The 16286-nt window shown below is 41.6% G+C and overlaps 1 protein-coding gene across 7 annotated transcripts in view; it reads right to left on the minus strand.

Moving 5' to 3' along the window:
• Nucleotides 1–10803: 10803 nt before the first annotated feature.
• LOC141108427 (caM kinase-like vesicle-associated protein) overlaps nt 10804–16286 on the minus strand; it is a 140704-nt gene continuing 135221 nt past the window's right edge. For all 7 annotated transcript variants that reach the window (XM_073600019.1, XM_073600020.1, XM_073600018.1 and 4 more), the window contains exons 9-11: nt 14428–14506; nt 11906–11993; nt 10804–11685 (exon numbers count right to left, since the gene is read on the minus strand). In XM_073600019.1, the coding sequence (XP_073456120.1) occupies nt 11434–11685; nt 11906–11993; nt 14428–14506 (419 nt within the window). In that variant the 3' untranslated portion in view covers nt 10804–11433. The remainder of the gene's footprint in view (nt 11686–11905; nt 11994–14427; nt 14507–16286) is intronic.

Genomic DNA, 16286 nt, shown 5'->3' on the forward strand with positions numbered 1-16286 from the left:
CGCACCATACACCTCCCTTAGTAGTATAGCGTCTGAACGGATCGATATCTTTGATCTGATCAGAACTATATTAGCGTCCCCATTAGTTTAGGGTTCCCAAAAACGCAGCATTAGCGGGATCGGCCCAGATACCTGCTAGCACCTGCATTTAGCACCTTCGCCCAGCCCACCCAAGTGCAGTATCAATCGATCACTGTCACTTACAAAACACTAAACACATAACTACAGCATTCGCAGAGTCGGGTCTGATCCCTGTGAACGCTAACAGTTTTTTGGTAGCGTTTGAAGCAGTCACTGACAGTCGGGTGCTCTTTTTGCCTGTGAGTCGCACTAGTGTACTAGTAAATTTAGAGGCCAAAATGTCCAATCGAAGGTACACTAGTACCTACACTACACTACACTAGTACCTACCTACACTAGTCTACACTTTTCTGAGCATGACAGATGAGAGTGAAGAGGAACTCACCCATCTGTCAGATTCAGGCTCAGAATACGAACTGGTAGACAGCAGCGGCACCCTGACAGATAGCTCTGACAAGTGAGTAGTGGTCCCTTCCAAGGTCAAGCGTTCTCCTGCTGTTGTTTAGGTGCAAGAACCGCAGGGCTCTCATATAGAGCAGAGAGCCAGTACTAGTGCCGCTCATCCTACTGGTGAACTGGCACGCAGCAGCGGCCTAGTACATCCTGGTCGTACATCCAGCACTGCAGTAACACGTGGTGACGTGGCGAGTCCCATAAGTGCAGTTCAAGCTGCTGAGGTGGCTAGCACAACTAGTGTCCCGCAGCCACCAAGAAGACAAAGACAGGCCTGTCGAGCCCATAGTGCCCTTCCTGCTGCATTTGCCAATCCGAATTGGGAACCGACCACTTCTGCAGCACCCGTACTTCCCACATTCACTGGCCAACCCGGACTTCAGGTGGAAACAGTTGATTTAACGTCACTTGATTTTTATTTGCTGTTTTTTACAGAAGATCTTTATAGATCTATTGTGGACCAAAGCACTTTGTATGCTGGTCAATTCATCGCCGCTAATCCCCAGTTGACCCTTTACCAGAGATTGGAGACCTATTACGGTCTCTGAATTTAAGACCTTCCTTGGCCTATCCCTCGTCATGGGCATAACTAAAAAAAGTGAGTTGTGGTCATATTGGTCCACTGACCCAATTCACCATATGCCCTTATTCTCTGCCTCCATGACCAGGATATGATACGAGCAGATTTTGCGGTTCATGCATTTCAATGACAATGAACTCTGTCGTCCTCGGGGTGACCCTGAATACGATCGGCTCTACAAAATTTGGCCCCTTGTAAACCACTTCAACCAGCAGTTTGCAGCCTTGTTTACTTCCCATCAAGTTGTCTGGGTTGATGAGTCCCTGATTACGATTTCTGTCCGCTTGTCATTCAAACAGTATCTTCCCAGCAAGAAGCCAGATATGGGGTCAAGATGTATAAGCTCTGTGACAGGGCAACAGGCTATACATATAGTTTTATGGTTTATGAGGGAAGAGATAGTTTACGTAGAGCCGGAGAACTGCCCAGACTACGTAGGGAGCGCTGGTAAGATTGTGTGGGACTTGGTGTCACCCTTTTTCGAAAAAGGGTACCACTTGTATGTGGACAATTATTGCACAAACATGCCACTTTTTAGTCACTTGTTTGATCATGGAATTGGCGCATGTGGCACCGTGCGATCTAATCGCCGAGGCTTACCCCAGCGGCTTGTAGATTCTCGACTGGGGGAGAGAGCCTGCTTGAAGTGTAATAATTTGCTCACTGTGAAGTGGAAGAATAATAAGAATGTTTTCGTTCTGTCCTCCCTTCACGCAGACACGATGGTCCAAATTCAAGGGGTGGACCTGAACGACCAGTTGTTTGGCGCCGTACCTAATTGCCCGTAAGGCCAGACGCTGGTATAAAAAAGTGTCTGTATATTTATTCCAGTTGGCTTTGCTGAATGCTTATGTGCTATACAAAGCTTCAGGACGAACTGGATCCTTCCTTAACCACTTAAGGACCAGCCTCGTTTTGGATTATAGGTGTTTACACGTTTAAAACAGGCTTTTTTGCTAGAAAATTACTTAGAACCCCCAAACATTATATATGGTTTTTCTTCTAACACCCTAGAGAATAAAATGGCGGGCGTTGCAATACTTTTTTTTGCACCGTATTTGCGCAGCGGTCTTAAAAGCACACTTTTTTTGGAAAAAATTCATATTTTTGAATAAAAAAATAAGACAACAGTAAAGTTAGCCCAATTTTTTTTTTATATTGTGAAATATAATGTTACGCCAAGTAAATTGATACCCAACATGTCACGCTTCAAAATTGCGCCCGCTCGTGGAATGGCGTCAAACTTTTACCCTCAAAAATCTCTATAGGCGACGTTTAAAAAATTCTACAGGTTGCATATTTTGTGGTACAGAGGAGGTCTAGGGCTAGAATTATTGCTCTCGCTCTACCGGTCGTGGCGATACCTCACATGTGTGGTTTGACCACCGTTTTCATATGCGGGCGCTACTCGCGTACGCGTTCACTTCTGCGCGCAAGCTCATCTCATTTTTATTATTTATTTTACATGATTTTATTTATTTTTACACTGTTTAAAAAAAAAGTGTCACTTTTATTCCTATTACAAGGAATGTAAACATCCCTTGTAATAGAAAAAAGCATGACAGGACCTCTTAAAAAGACCTCAGATCTCATATTTACACTAAAGTGCAATAAAAAAAAAAAAAAGTCATTTAAAAAAATGACATTTGAAAAAATGTGCCTTTAAGAGGCGTGGACGGAAGTGACGTTTTGACGTCGCTTCCGCCCAGCAGTGTCATGGAGACGAGTGGGCGCCACCTTAGCCTCACTCGTCTCCAGGCATAGGACGGAGACGAATGCGATCGCTTCCACCGCTACCGACGGCTCCGGTAAGCGGCGGGAGGGGGGGCTACCGCCACACGAAAACGGGGATACCGGTATTATGGCAGCTAGCTGCTGCCATAACAACGATATACCCCTTTAAAGTTTGGACGTACATCGTCGTGCGGCGGTCGGCAAGTGGTTAAATTGCAGGAAGAGATCATCACAGCCCTTCTGTTTCCAGACGGTGCTGTGGCCCAACTTCCCAATCCAAATGCAGTGAGCCGGATGCATGAGAGGCATTTTCCGTATGTCCTCCCTGGTACCCCTACCCAAAGAAATCCCCAAAGAAGATGTCGTGTCTGTAGAAAGCACAGAAATAGGAGTGACACCCGCTTTTATTGTCCCTCCTGTCCTGACCAACCTGGTCTTTGCATTGGTGAATGTTTTGAACGCTACCACACACTAGTGGAGTATTAGCATAGTGTACAGCATTGAACAGTCCTAGGGCACACTTACACAGGATGTTGAAATATGAGATGGCCATCACATTTTGAGAGACCCTAATCTGGAACAGTTACAGTTTATATAAAAGTGCAAAATACATAAATAAATAAAAACACACAAAAACATTAACAAATAAAAAAGCCAAAAATAGTTGTGGTTTTATTTTTCTTCTCTCTCTATTGTTCTCTCTCTATTGTTACTGTATTTTAGTACTGTAATGTTTTATTTTTACTATGTTTTATTGTATTTGCTTTGCAGGTATGGTGCGTCTTACTGTTATACTGTAATGTTACTTTGTTTTATTGTTAACCATCATTTGCTTAGCAGGTACACCATTCAGCTGCAGCATGGGTTTATTTATTCTGACAGCATGACATGCTTTCACGATACGTAAATTCGTGACTCCAGCGCTGTAGGAGGTGATTTCCCTTCCACCGTCTTCCATGGTTTTCTCGGGCCCTCCTGTCCCAACAGGGAACCCGAGAATTCAGCCGGTGGTTCTGCCAGCTGACCATAGAGCTGATCAGAGACCAGAACGGCTCCAATCATCTCTATGGCCTAAGAAACCGGAAGCTATGAGCATTTCATGACTTAGGTTTCGCCAGGTATAAACAGCGCCATTGGGAAATTGGGAAAGCATTTTATCACACCGATCTTGGTGTGGTCAGATGCTTTGAGGGCAGAGGAGAGATCTAGGGTCTAATAGACCCCCTTTTTTCAAAACAGTGTACCTGTCACTACCTATTGCTATCATAGCGGATATTTACATTCTCTGAGATAACAATAAAAATTATAAAAAAAAAAAATGAAGGAACAGTTTAAAAATAAAATAAAAAAGCAAAATTTAATTAAAAAAAAAAAAACAGCAATTGCACCATGCATGTGAGGAGGTATCAACGCGAAGGTCAGATCGTGGGCAGTAATTTTAGCAGTAGACCTCCTCTGTAAATCTAAAGTGGTAACCTGTAAAGGATTTTAAAGGCTTTTAAAAATGTATGTAGTTTGTTGCCGCTGCACGTTTGTGCGCAATTTTAAAGCATGTCGTGTTTGGTATCCATGTACTCGGCATCTTTTTTATTTCATCAAACATTTGGGCAATATAGTGTTTTTTAGTGCATTAAAATACAAATAATACTGTGTAAGAGAAAAAAATTGCAACACCCGCCATTTTAATTTGTAGGACTAGGATTTTCTAGCAAAAAAAAAAAAATTTCATGTAAACAAAAAGTGTCACAAAGGACTTTGTATTCAAGTGGTTAGAAGAGTGGGTGATGTGTGACATTAAGCTTCTAATTTTGTGCCTAAAATGCCAGGACATTTCAACCCCCCCCCCCACCCACCCAAATGACCCCTTTTTGAAAAATAGTCCAAGTAGTGAATCCATGAAATACCGTATTTACGTATGGCATATAACACGCACCCCAAGTTTAGGAGGGAATTTTAAGGAAAAAAACTTAAGGAAAAAAACTTACATTTAAATGCCCATCAATGCAGCCTTATCAGTGTTCATCTGCAGCCTTGCACAGCGTCCATCTGCATGCTTGGCCAGTGTCACTTGCAGCCTTGTCAGTGTCACTTGCAGCCTTGTCAGATCAATTGCAGCCTTGCCCAGGCTGCAGTTAAACTGCAGTGACTTGTCAGTGTCACTACAGTTTAAAAATAGCGCAGCCGAGATACACAGAGGCGGTCCTGTGTATCTCGGCTCTTCTCGGCTCTTCTCGCAGTCCCGCCCAATCCCGCCCCATGATGGACATACCACACGTCCAATAGCGGGACTGAGCATGACTGTGAGCGGAGCCGAGCGCCGCCGATATGCATACATAGCCGAGTGTACTCGGCTAGCACCACTCACAGTCACGCCCAGTCCCTGTGTTATGTCCATCATAGGGCGGGACTGGGTGGGACTGGGCGTGACTGTGAGCGGAACTAGCCAAGCCTAGCCGAGTACACTCGGCTATGTATGTATATTGGCAGCCGGCGCTCGCTCCGCTCACAATCAGCGGGAGATCGGCGATTTCCCCCTGATTTTGAGGGGAAAAAGCTGCGTGTTATACACCGATAAATACGGTATTTTATATTTTGCCACAAGTTTCAGGAAAATTACAAACTTTTTTTTTTTACAAAGTTGTCACTAAATTATATATTGCTCAAACATGCCGTGGGCATATGTGTAATTACACCCCAAAATACATTCTGCTGCTTCTCCTGAGTACAGGGATACCACATGTGTGAGACTTTTGGGGGGCCTAGCTGTGTACAGGACCCCAAAAAAAACAATCATCACCTTCAGGCTTTCTAAGGGCATAAAATGGTGATTTCACTTCCTCACTACCTATTACAGTTTCGGAGGCCATGAAATGTCAAGATAGCACCAAACACCCACAAATGACCCAATTTTTTGGAAATTAGACACCCCAAGCTATTTGCTAAGAGGCATGGTGAGTATTTTGCAGCTCTCATTTGTTTTTGAAAATGAAGAAAGAAAAGAAAAATGTTTTTTTTTCTTTTTTATATTTTCAAAACTTTGTGACAAAAAGCGAGATCTGCAAAATACTCAACATGCCTCTCAGAAAATAGCTTGGGGTGTCTACTTTCCAAAATGGGGTCATTTGGGGGGGGGGGGGGTGTTATCTGAGAATTTCATGGCCTCCAAAACTGTGATAGGCAGTGAGGAGTGAAATAAAAAATTAATGCCCTTACAAAGCCTGAAGGCCGTGATTGGTTTTCGGGGTCCTGTACGTGGCTAGACTGCCAAAAAGTCCCACACATGAATGTATTTTGGGGTATAATTCCATATATAACCATGCCATGTTTGAACAATATATCATTTAGTGACAACTTTGTGTAAAAAAAATAAATAAATAGTTTTCCAGAAACTTGTGGCAAAATATAAAATATTACAAGGACTCAACATGCCTCTCAGCAAATAGCTTGAAGTGTCTTGTTTCCAAAACGGTAAAATGAAGGATTCGCCCTGGGACTTTAAATGAAGTGGGTACCATTTCCGCCAGTAAACATAACAGTAGTAAATACAGTATATGGTTTATTCAAGTAAAATTGTTTACATGCATAGATAACACCAACAGTTGCCAATCAAAAAAAGATATATAAACAAGAAATATTGGTACATGGATGTAATAGCAGTCATAGTACACGGGCATCATACTACCCGACTAGTTTCGCAAGATCCAGCTCGCTCTTCAGGGGTGGATGTGTGTAACAATGTACCTAAGATTAAAAAAAAGTATATATTTGGCAAAATGGCGCAGTATTAGTTATAAAGGCACAGGGTAGGAGGGGTTAATGGGTCCCCATACTCACCACTGAGCTTGACCATGGCTACAGGTGTGCGGCTCAAAGATAGCGGCAGCAGGTGCCTCACCAGGAAGCTGAGGGGGCGAAGTCAGATGGGGTCCCACATCTGTTACATTGTTACACACATCCACCCCTGAAGAGCGAGTTGGATCTCGCGAAACTAGTTGGGTAGTATGATGCCCGTGTACTATGACTGCTATTACATCCATGTACCAATATTTCTTGTTTATATATCTTTTTTTAATTGGCAACTGTTGGTGTTATCTATGCATGTAAACAATTTTACTTGAATAAACCATATACTGTATTTACTACTGTTATGTTTACTGGCGGAAACGGTACCCACTTCATTTAAAGTCCCAGGGCGTATCCTTAGTTTTATTATATGTTATAGGGATGGAAGTGTGTTACTGGGGATACCAGACCTTTCTCTTTTCTTCATGTTTCCAAAATGGGGTCATTTGGGGGGGGGGGGGGGGGGGGGTTGTGCTAGCTTGACATTTCATGGCCTCCGAAACTGTGATAGGTAGTGAGGAAGTGAAATCGCCATTTTACGTGGCTAGACTCCCAAAAAGTCTCACACATGTGGTATCCCTGTACTCAGGAGAAGCAGCAGAATGTATTTTGGGGTGTAATTTCACATATGCCCATGGCAGGTTTGAGCAATATATCATTTAGTGACAACTTTGTACAAAAAAAAAAAAAAAGTTTGTAATTTTCCTGCAACTTGTGGCAAAATATAAAATATTCCATGGACTCAACATGCCTCAGCAAATAGCTTGGGGTGTCTACTTTCCAAAATGGGGTCATTTTGGGGGGGGGGGGTGCTATCTTGGTATTTTATGGCCTTCAAAACTGTGATAGGCAGTGAGGAGTGAAATAAAAAATGTACGCCCTTAGAAATCCTGAAGGCGGTGCTTGGTTTTCGGGGTCCTGTACGCGGCTAGGCTCCCAAAAAGTCTCACACATGTGGTATTCCCATACTCGGGAGAAGCAGCAGAATGTATTTTGGGGTGTAATTCCACATATAACCATGGTATGTGTGAGCAATATATAATTTAGTGACAACTTTGTGTAATTTTTTTTTTTTTTCATTATTCAATCACTTGTGACAAAAAAATAAAATATTCATTGGGCTCAACATGCCTCTCAGCAATTTCCTTGGGGTGGTCTACTTTCCAAAATGGGGTCATTTTTAGGGGGGGGGGGGTTGTACTACCCTGCCATTTTAGCACCTCAAGAAATGAGATAGGTAGTCATAAACTAAAAGCTGCATAAATTCCAGAAAATGAACCCTAGTTTGTAGACGCTATAACTTTTGCGCAAACCAACAAATATACGCTTATTGACTTTTTTTTACCAAAGACATGTGGCTGAATATATTTTGTCCTAAATGTATGACTAAAATTGAGTTTATTGGATTTTTTTTTATAACAAAAAGTAGAAAATATTATTTTTTTCAAAATTTTCAGTCTTTTTCCGTTTATATCGCAAAAAATAAAAATCGCAGAGGCAATCAGATACCATCAAAAGAAAGCTCTATTTGTGGGGAAAAAAAAGGATGCAAATTTAGTTTGGGTACAGCATTGCAATTACCAGTTAAAGCAGCGCGGTGCCAAATTGCAAAAAGTGCTCTGGTCATTGAGCAGCCTAATCTTTCGGGGCTGAAGTGATTAAAAACACTTACTAGAGGTAGAAGTTATAAACTCATGTGTGTGTGTGCGTGTGAATGAGGGTCAAGCGGGTTACACCTGTGGCCAATGAGAGGATGGGTGGTGGTTTGGCAGAGACTCATCTCCATCGGCATGAAGGAGGAGCCTATCAGATGCTCTGAAATGCGTCCTGCCTAATAGACGTCACTTCCGGCACACGCTGGCTTCGGAAGCACTTCCGGTGACGTCACCTATGAGTCCAGCGTCCTATGCTAGTATACTTCAACACAGCCATCTCTCCTGGTTTCTGATCACGTGGTTTCCCTCTGCTGGACAGTTGGGATCAACAACACCAACTGCGGACCTGATCATCCAAGGACCACCCCCCAAGCTGGACTCTTTTGCCGCGTACACACGACCGGTTTTGCCTTTGGAATAAACTCCGAAGGTTTCTCCGATGGAACTCCGACAGAATTCCATTCAAGCGATCTTGCCTACACACGGTCAAACCAAAGTCCGACCGTCAAGAACGCGGAGACGTACAACACAGACGACGGGACTAGAAAAAGTAAGTTCAATAGCCAGTAGCCAATAGCTTCCGTCTCGTACTTGCTTCAGAGCATGCGTCGTTTTTGGTCTGTCTGAACAGCATACAGACGAGTGGTTCTCACAATAGGAATTGGTTCCGTTGGAAATATTTAGAACATGTTCCATTTCTAGGTCGGTCAGAATTTTCGGGAAAAAAAAGTCCGATGAGGCCTACACACGATCGGAATAGCCGATGAAAAGACTCCGTCTGACTTTTTCTGTCGGACATTCCGCTCATGTGTGCGCGGCTTTACACACACATGAGTTTTTAACTTCTACCTCTAGTAAGTGTTTTTAATCCTTTGGCGCATTAAAAGTCCTAATGCTGCTGCACTTAGAGGCGCCTTCTTTTTTATCCTTTTTCCTTTAGAGTTGTTGCTTTACTCTTGAAGTGCTGTCTCAGTGCCCTACACAGACGTCCATCAGCCAGAACTATATTCACCCTTTGAGGATATTTTCTCTGGTCAGATACAGCTATCCAAAAGTGCCCTTCTTTCTCTTATTCCACTTAACATTCACAAATGTCTGCTGGTCTCAAATGAATTAATCAGCTTGTCGCTATCTGGCACACCCCAGCTGAATGTTCTGAATGCAGAAGCATCTAGGTAGGAGAGAAGACACTTAGTTGGGCATACAGAAGAAAAAGAATCCCAAAGTAGTGTGGTAATATTCATGAGTAGCCCAAAGAGCAAGCAGGAGGTGGAGCACTGACATGGAATATACAATATTTTTAAGATAATTTAAGAGTATTAACACTCCTTTTGCAAACACTGTGTTGGGACTGTTTTGGAGAAAATTTTAACCCTCTATACATAGCTACAGAATACCGTAAGGAATATTTGCTTTACTGTGTGCATCCTTTGACGGGCAATACAGTTTCTATATATGGGTGTCACTAATGTATTGTAAATGTCGCTATTTGACAAAGGTTGCCCTTTTAGTTACTTATAGGTGCAGTACAGATGTTCTGCCAGCTCATGCTGTGGGAATTAATGTGTTAGACGCTTTATTTAAAGTGGTTGTAAACCCTTCCATATACCCAGTGAAGTGACTGGCCTCAGGAGATATAAAAATTAAACAAATCACCCTACATAAGTTGTATCTGTTTATCTGCTGCCCTCTCCTTTCTACATCAGTTCAATGCTGGAACTCCCTCCCCATCACCTTTTTTCTCTTGGTGTCAGAAAAACTAATCAGAAGTGACTTGGGCAGTTAATAGAAGAACAAGGCAGCAGAGAGAAATTACACTTAGTGCTCTTAATTGAGACACGTACACACTATAGAGGGATTTTCTTTGTTCACATTTCATGTCTGAGGCTTACAACCACTTTCAAGCTAAATTCCAGGCAGATAAAAGTAAAATTATTTCAAATTGGTATTCATTAATAAGTCCTTAATGTTCAATGTTAATTTTTTTTTTTTTTTTTAAATGCAAGCTGTGTAATTACTAGAATTTGACATGGTATCAGCCTCTTGTTCCTTGTACAGCAAAGCTTAGAATGGGAAAAGGAGTAGCAGCATAAGGAGCCAATCAGTTGTGCTGCAGTGAAAGTAGCATTCTGACAGGAAGAGAGAGCAGAGTGACAGAAAGTTAAATTCATCAGTCTGCTGCTTCTCATTTCACTGTCCAGTCACAGGGTTGGAGTGAGGAGGAGACATATAGGTGTGCCCTAACTGCTGCAGAGAAAAATATCATAACTGGATGTACAGATATATACAAATTCTTTGGCAGGTAAAACAGCTTGGTTATATGTATTTTATCTGTGTACTGTTTGCTTGGAGTTCAGTTTTAAACATATCATGAAGTAGTGTAAGCAGTTATGAGTAACTGCTACTCCCTTTTCTTCTTATAGGGGGATATAAGAGCTAACAAGAAGGAACAAATGGTTGTAGATAGTTAGTTCTCCTTTATTAGTTTTAAATCTCCTTACTGCCAGGGGTACCGGCCTCTGTGGCATAGTAAGGGCATACACTCCAAACTAAAACGTGTAAACATGCAGATGACATGCAAAAGGCTACACACCTGGAAACAGTTTGGAAGATATTGTATGATGCAACCTAGCTTGAAGAACAGGTCTACCAGAGACCTTAAACCTGCTTGCTAGCTTCTGAGAAATGTTAAATTATATGTAGATCACCCTCTTTCATTAAGGAATGTCACTGTTTTTTTTATGTCAGAGGGTCAGTATGTAATCTATTTATTTAAAAAAAAAAATTTTTAGGAAAATGTACACTATAAATAATTTGTCCAGGGTCAGTTTTCATGCTCCAAGAATAAGGTTTATCCCATCAAGTCCCATAATCCCTCTTTCTACATCTAGGCCTTAAATATTGATAGTGACCTTAGGTCTTTCTTTCCCCCCTTTCAACACATTTATCTGGTAGGTTAGGTCTCCCCCACAATGGGATCACTATCTAGGCCAGTGTTTGTGACCAGATTTATTTGTTCCTGTTTTGCAAGCAGATCATTTGTCCTTCTGTGTGGTCGTCCTTTTGGTTGGAGGAAGAAGCAAGACATTATGGCCCACTCTGTTCTGGATTCTCAGACGAGTGGTCCTCACATTCAGAGGTTTGCTGGGTCCTGCTCGGATTCCAGTCAGGCTTAGGAATACTGTGTTGGGAAGGGGATTGTTTTGGAGACGAAGGGCAGGCTTCCACAGTGACCTCATGTGACACACTCATGGAAGATCTCGGCGTGACAGGGAGGCGCCCAGCAGTGCCCTCTGGAGCTCTCAGTCGTTGCATGAATGTGGTGACCCGTATGGCTTTCTGTGGTGGGAAAAGAAGTGAAATCCCATTAAAACAACAGCCTACCATTTTCATATGAAATAACATGTATCCAAGACAGGAGCAAGGAAAACCAGAGGTTATCCACAGTAAACTTGCTTCATTTAAATGATGAAACCTGACCTTGATGTGATGTATTTGCACCATGTTTTTTTTATTTTTTATAATTGAATAATTCCACGTCTCAGTGTATGTTACTTACCCTCCATTTGGCTTTAGCAAAGTTCTTCTCGATCTGAGCACAAACACCTTCTTTGAGATTCCTTTCTGAAGCAGCATTTCCTGAGACCCTTCAAGGGAAAAGATATAGGCAATTGTAGGAAAAGAATCTCTGAAAAATTACAACAACCAAATGATTCTAGAATTATTATTTTACAAAGGAAATATCCTTCACAACTCATTTTGGTTAGGTGTTAAAAAAAACACACATGAAGTGATGGAGCCACTAGCCTTCATTCTTACAGCGGACTTTGTTTTCTCAAAAGTTTGACGGACTTAAATTTGAAACATGTTTCAAATCTATCCGACGAATTCGAGTCCGGTTCGAAGAGTCCGATCGTCTGTATGCTAGTCCGACGGAGAAAAACCGACGCTAGGGCAGCTATTTGGCTACTGGCTATGAACTTCCTTGTTTTAGTCCGGTCGTACGTCATCACATTCGAAACCGTTGGACTTTGATTGATCGTGTGTAGACAAGTCTGTCGTAAAGTCCGTCGAAAAGTCCGCCGGGCAAAGTATGCCGTAAAGTCCAAGCTCGATCCCCATCTATGCATGTTGCTTTTGAGTGTTTCTGCAGTGCTTTTTGCGGTGCTTGCCACGTTTTTGAACATGCGTTTTTGCCGCGTTGTTGCTGCGTTTTTTTTTTTTTTTTTGCAGTGTTTTTTTTAATACTGTATACAGTGTAAAAAAAAAAAAGAAAGAAAAAAAAACGCAAAACGCGGTATAAATACAGTACTTGCGTTTTTGGATGTGGGTCCAATGAGTTCTATTACATGCAAAAAGCTGCATTTTGCATGAAAAAAAAGTCCCAGACCCTTTCCAAAAATGCAGGGGCACAAAAATGCATTGATGTGAACATGTTCCATAGGAACCCATGTTAAAAAATTCCCATGCATTTCTGCAAAATGCAAAATGCATCAAAAAACGCAATAGTGTGAATAGAGCCTAAGCTCCAACATTTTTGCATACGACTGCTGCAAAGAAGAAGCTGAATGACAGACAGTTAAATTCATTAAGATGTAACGTTATCCGCTATAATGATTGTTTTTTTCATCTGTCATTTCTAAAAACAGGGTCATTATAGCTTTGAGCTTTAGAACACCTAACCCTCCTAAAACATACCCTTGCTGTGTTTCCATAATAGTAGTCAAGCAATAAGTAGGTTCACTTGAAGAAGATGAAGTGGTAAATGCAATATTTTATAAATTCACCATACCCAGAGGAAACACATAGGGTGTCCTACACTGCTCCATTGCAGCATTATATCCTGTCTTAAAATTATGCCGGCCACGTTTAAAAAAAAAAAAAAAAAACACTGCTATACACCCACCATTTTTTGAATGTACTTTATTTTGGTCTGACTCTTCAGCTTGAGATTTAGGGGTCGAAGGTCATCTAACATCTAAACGTTGCTGTACAGTGAATGGCCTGACACTCGTTTTGGCAACTCCAATGCATAACTGTGTCAAATAACAGGGACTTATAGTTTTAAAGATGGTAAACAACTTGTTGATTGAAAGAGTTATGAAAACTCAGAAGCTGAAACATTGTGTTAGGGCCAGGTAGAAAATAGGGCAGCAACTATAAAGCCAGCCATAGAAGGTTCGAATCTTGGCCAGTTCAGCAGGAACCGAGATTCAAACCATGTATGGGCAGGCTGATTGTACACAAGTAGATCAATCGATCCACCAACTTGGATACAACCAGCTCGTCGGATTGTACATGTGATTATTGTCAGCAGTTGTAATATCGGCTAGCAATAGTCACTGTTTTCTCCCAGCGGGGACAGCTCCCCACCCCCCACGCTGGGAGAACACAATAGCTCTGCAGGAGGGATTCCTCTATCAACACTGACCCATGGTTGCAGGAAAGAAAATCTATGGCTGGCTTAAGACTTCAGCTGACCTCTGAGAATCAGACTCAAAGTAAGTTAAACTAAATTAGGAGGCAAACAAATATATTTCATGAGCAAAGCCAGCAATAGATGGAGCAAAAATTGCTTGATTTCCCCATCAACACAGTCAGTGAAACCATCTCCGCCAGGTGAACACAGTAATTATTGCTAGTGGCTAGCAATAATTGAATGTAAAATCGGACAGGCTGGTTGTACCCAAGTCGATCGATTAACTTGGGCACAATCAGCCTGTCCATACATGGTTTGAATCTCAGCCAGTTCCTGTTGAACTGGCCGAGATTAGCCTTCACAGTTAGCATTTAAGACTGAATATTCACATTTTTGCATAGGTGCAGTCATGATAGGTTCATGTGCCCGTTAAAATGTATCAACCTGCAATCAATACCTTTTCGAAAAACCTCTGATGGAAGCTGCTATTTCTTGATTCAGTCACTTGCAGTGAAGATAAAATGATTGTGTTTCACAGCTCCAGAATTAATATGTGTCCCATGGGCTAGGGAATGTCTGCTTCCATCAGAGGCATGTGAGAGATGATTTGTGAGAGATTCCCTTTAAAAGATATGAGACAGAACCGAATTCTGAGAACTTACCATGTATGTCCCAGTGCTTCCTGAGCTGTGATTCTCTGTTCCTGGTCCATCTCCATCAAACGGGAAACAAGATCTTTCGCTAGAAGAAAAAACACATCAACAAACTGTCATGTGAAGATTAGATGTGGAATCCATTAGGCCAAATGTACACAGGACGCTTAGGTAACCTCTTCTGAATGTTTTTTTTGACAGCTTGAAACCGGCATTTAAAAACGCCCATTTAGCCGCGTTTGCATGCCGCGTTTAGCGGCGTTTTGCCACGTTTGCGTCTAGGAGCGTTTATTTAACCACTTCAGCCCCAGAAGGATTTACCCCCTTCCTGACCAGAGCACTTTTTACAATTTGGCACTGCGTCGTTTTAACTGCTAATTGCGCGATCATGCAATGCTGTACCCAAACGAAATTTGCGTCCTTTTCTTCCCACAAATAGAGCTTTCTTTTGATGGTATTTGATCACCTCTGCCGTTTTTATTTTTGCGCTATAAACGGAAAAAGACAATTTTGAAAAAAAAATTATATTTTCTACTTTTTGTTATAAAAAAAATCCAATAAACTCAATTTTAGTCGAGCCATGAGGGAGGGAGGAGCCTGGTAATGGCTCTGTGCACGGCGTGAGGATCCTGAGAACCCTCTCCCTGCAGCTGAGAGGAATGATCGGCCTGATGAGAAGGTGTAGGTAGCTTCCCTCCCCGCCCCCCCTGCTCATCACTCACTGAGCTGTCTTGTGGAGTAAGCCAGAGGAAGTTTGTACCTGAGTCTGACTGCAACAAGCTGTAGTGAGCGTCCCTTTTTGTCCCAAATTCAACAACAACTAAAAGATAAGTACCGTATTTTTTTTTTTTTTTTGGCTTTTTTTCTATTGCAATTGTCTTGAAGTGAAAAGGCAAAGGAAAAGTAATGGAGCAAGAGAAAGGGAAAGGGAAAGAACATATTGAAATAAAACGAAATAAAATGGAATAAAAAGCGAAAGTAAATGAAGGCGAAAGAGCTGAAAAAGTAGAATCAAGTGAGCTAAGAAAAACAATAAAAACAGGGGGGGGAACAGGGGAGAAGGAGAAGGTGAATGAGAGACAAGCCAACGGAAGAGTTGTCTCCCAGCCCCCACCTGTTTGCTGCTGCTGCTGCAGTAGCTCCCTTTCTTGTGATCCTTTTTTTTTTTTTTTTTTGGTCTTTTTTTTGTTTTTGTTTTTTGCAAATGGTATTAACTATAGGCTCGATAGTATAAACTATAGAATAAGAAGAAATTTCATAGTAACAAAATGTGGAACATATAAGCTCATACTGGAACTATACTGCTGAACATATAAATCATCTTGCTGAATACTTGAATTAGATTGCATTATACCGCTAAAACATTTGAATTATTTTTATGAGCACCTGGGCCCTCATGCACATGGGCTGTTGGGAGAACGTTGTGAAAACGCTAGTGTCTTTGCAGTGACTTTTTTTTTTTTTTTTTTTTACTTTTTTCAGCGTTTTTGCAATAGCGTCTTTGAGCGTTTTTGGAGCGTTTTTTTTTTGTTTTTGTTTTTTCCTCCTCTTTTGGCTCTTCTATTGCAATTGTCTTGAAGTGAACAAGCAGGGGAAAAGGCGAAAGAGCTGAAAAAGTAGAATCAAGTGAGCTAAGAAAAACAATAAAAACAGGGGGGGGGAACAGGGGAGAAGAGAAGGAGAAGGTGAAAGAAAGACAAGCCAACGGAAGAGTTGTCTCCCAGCCCCCACCTGCCTGCTGCTGCTGCTGCTGCTGCTGCAGTATCTCCCTTTCTTGTGAATTTTTTTTTTTTTTTTTTTTTTTTTTTTTTTTTTTTTTTTTTGCAAAGGGTACTAATTATAGGCTTGATAGTACAAACTATAGAATA

The sequence above is a fragment of the Aquarana catesbeiana genome, linkage group LG09, assembly GCF_042186555.1.
Source record: "Aquarana catesbeiana isolate 2022-GZ linkage group LG09, ASM4218655v1, whole genome shotgun sequence".
Lineage (NCBI taxonomy): Eukaryota > Metazoa > Chordata > Amphibia > Anura > Ranidae > Aquarana > Aquarana catesbeiana.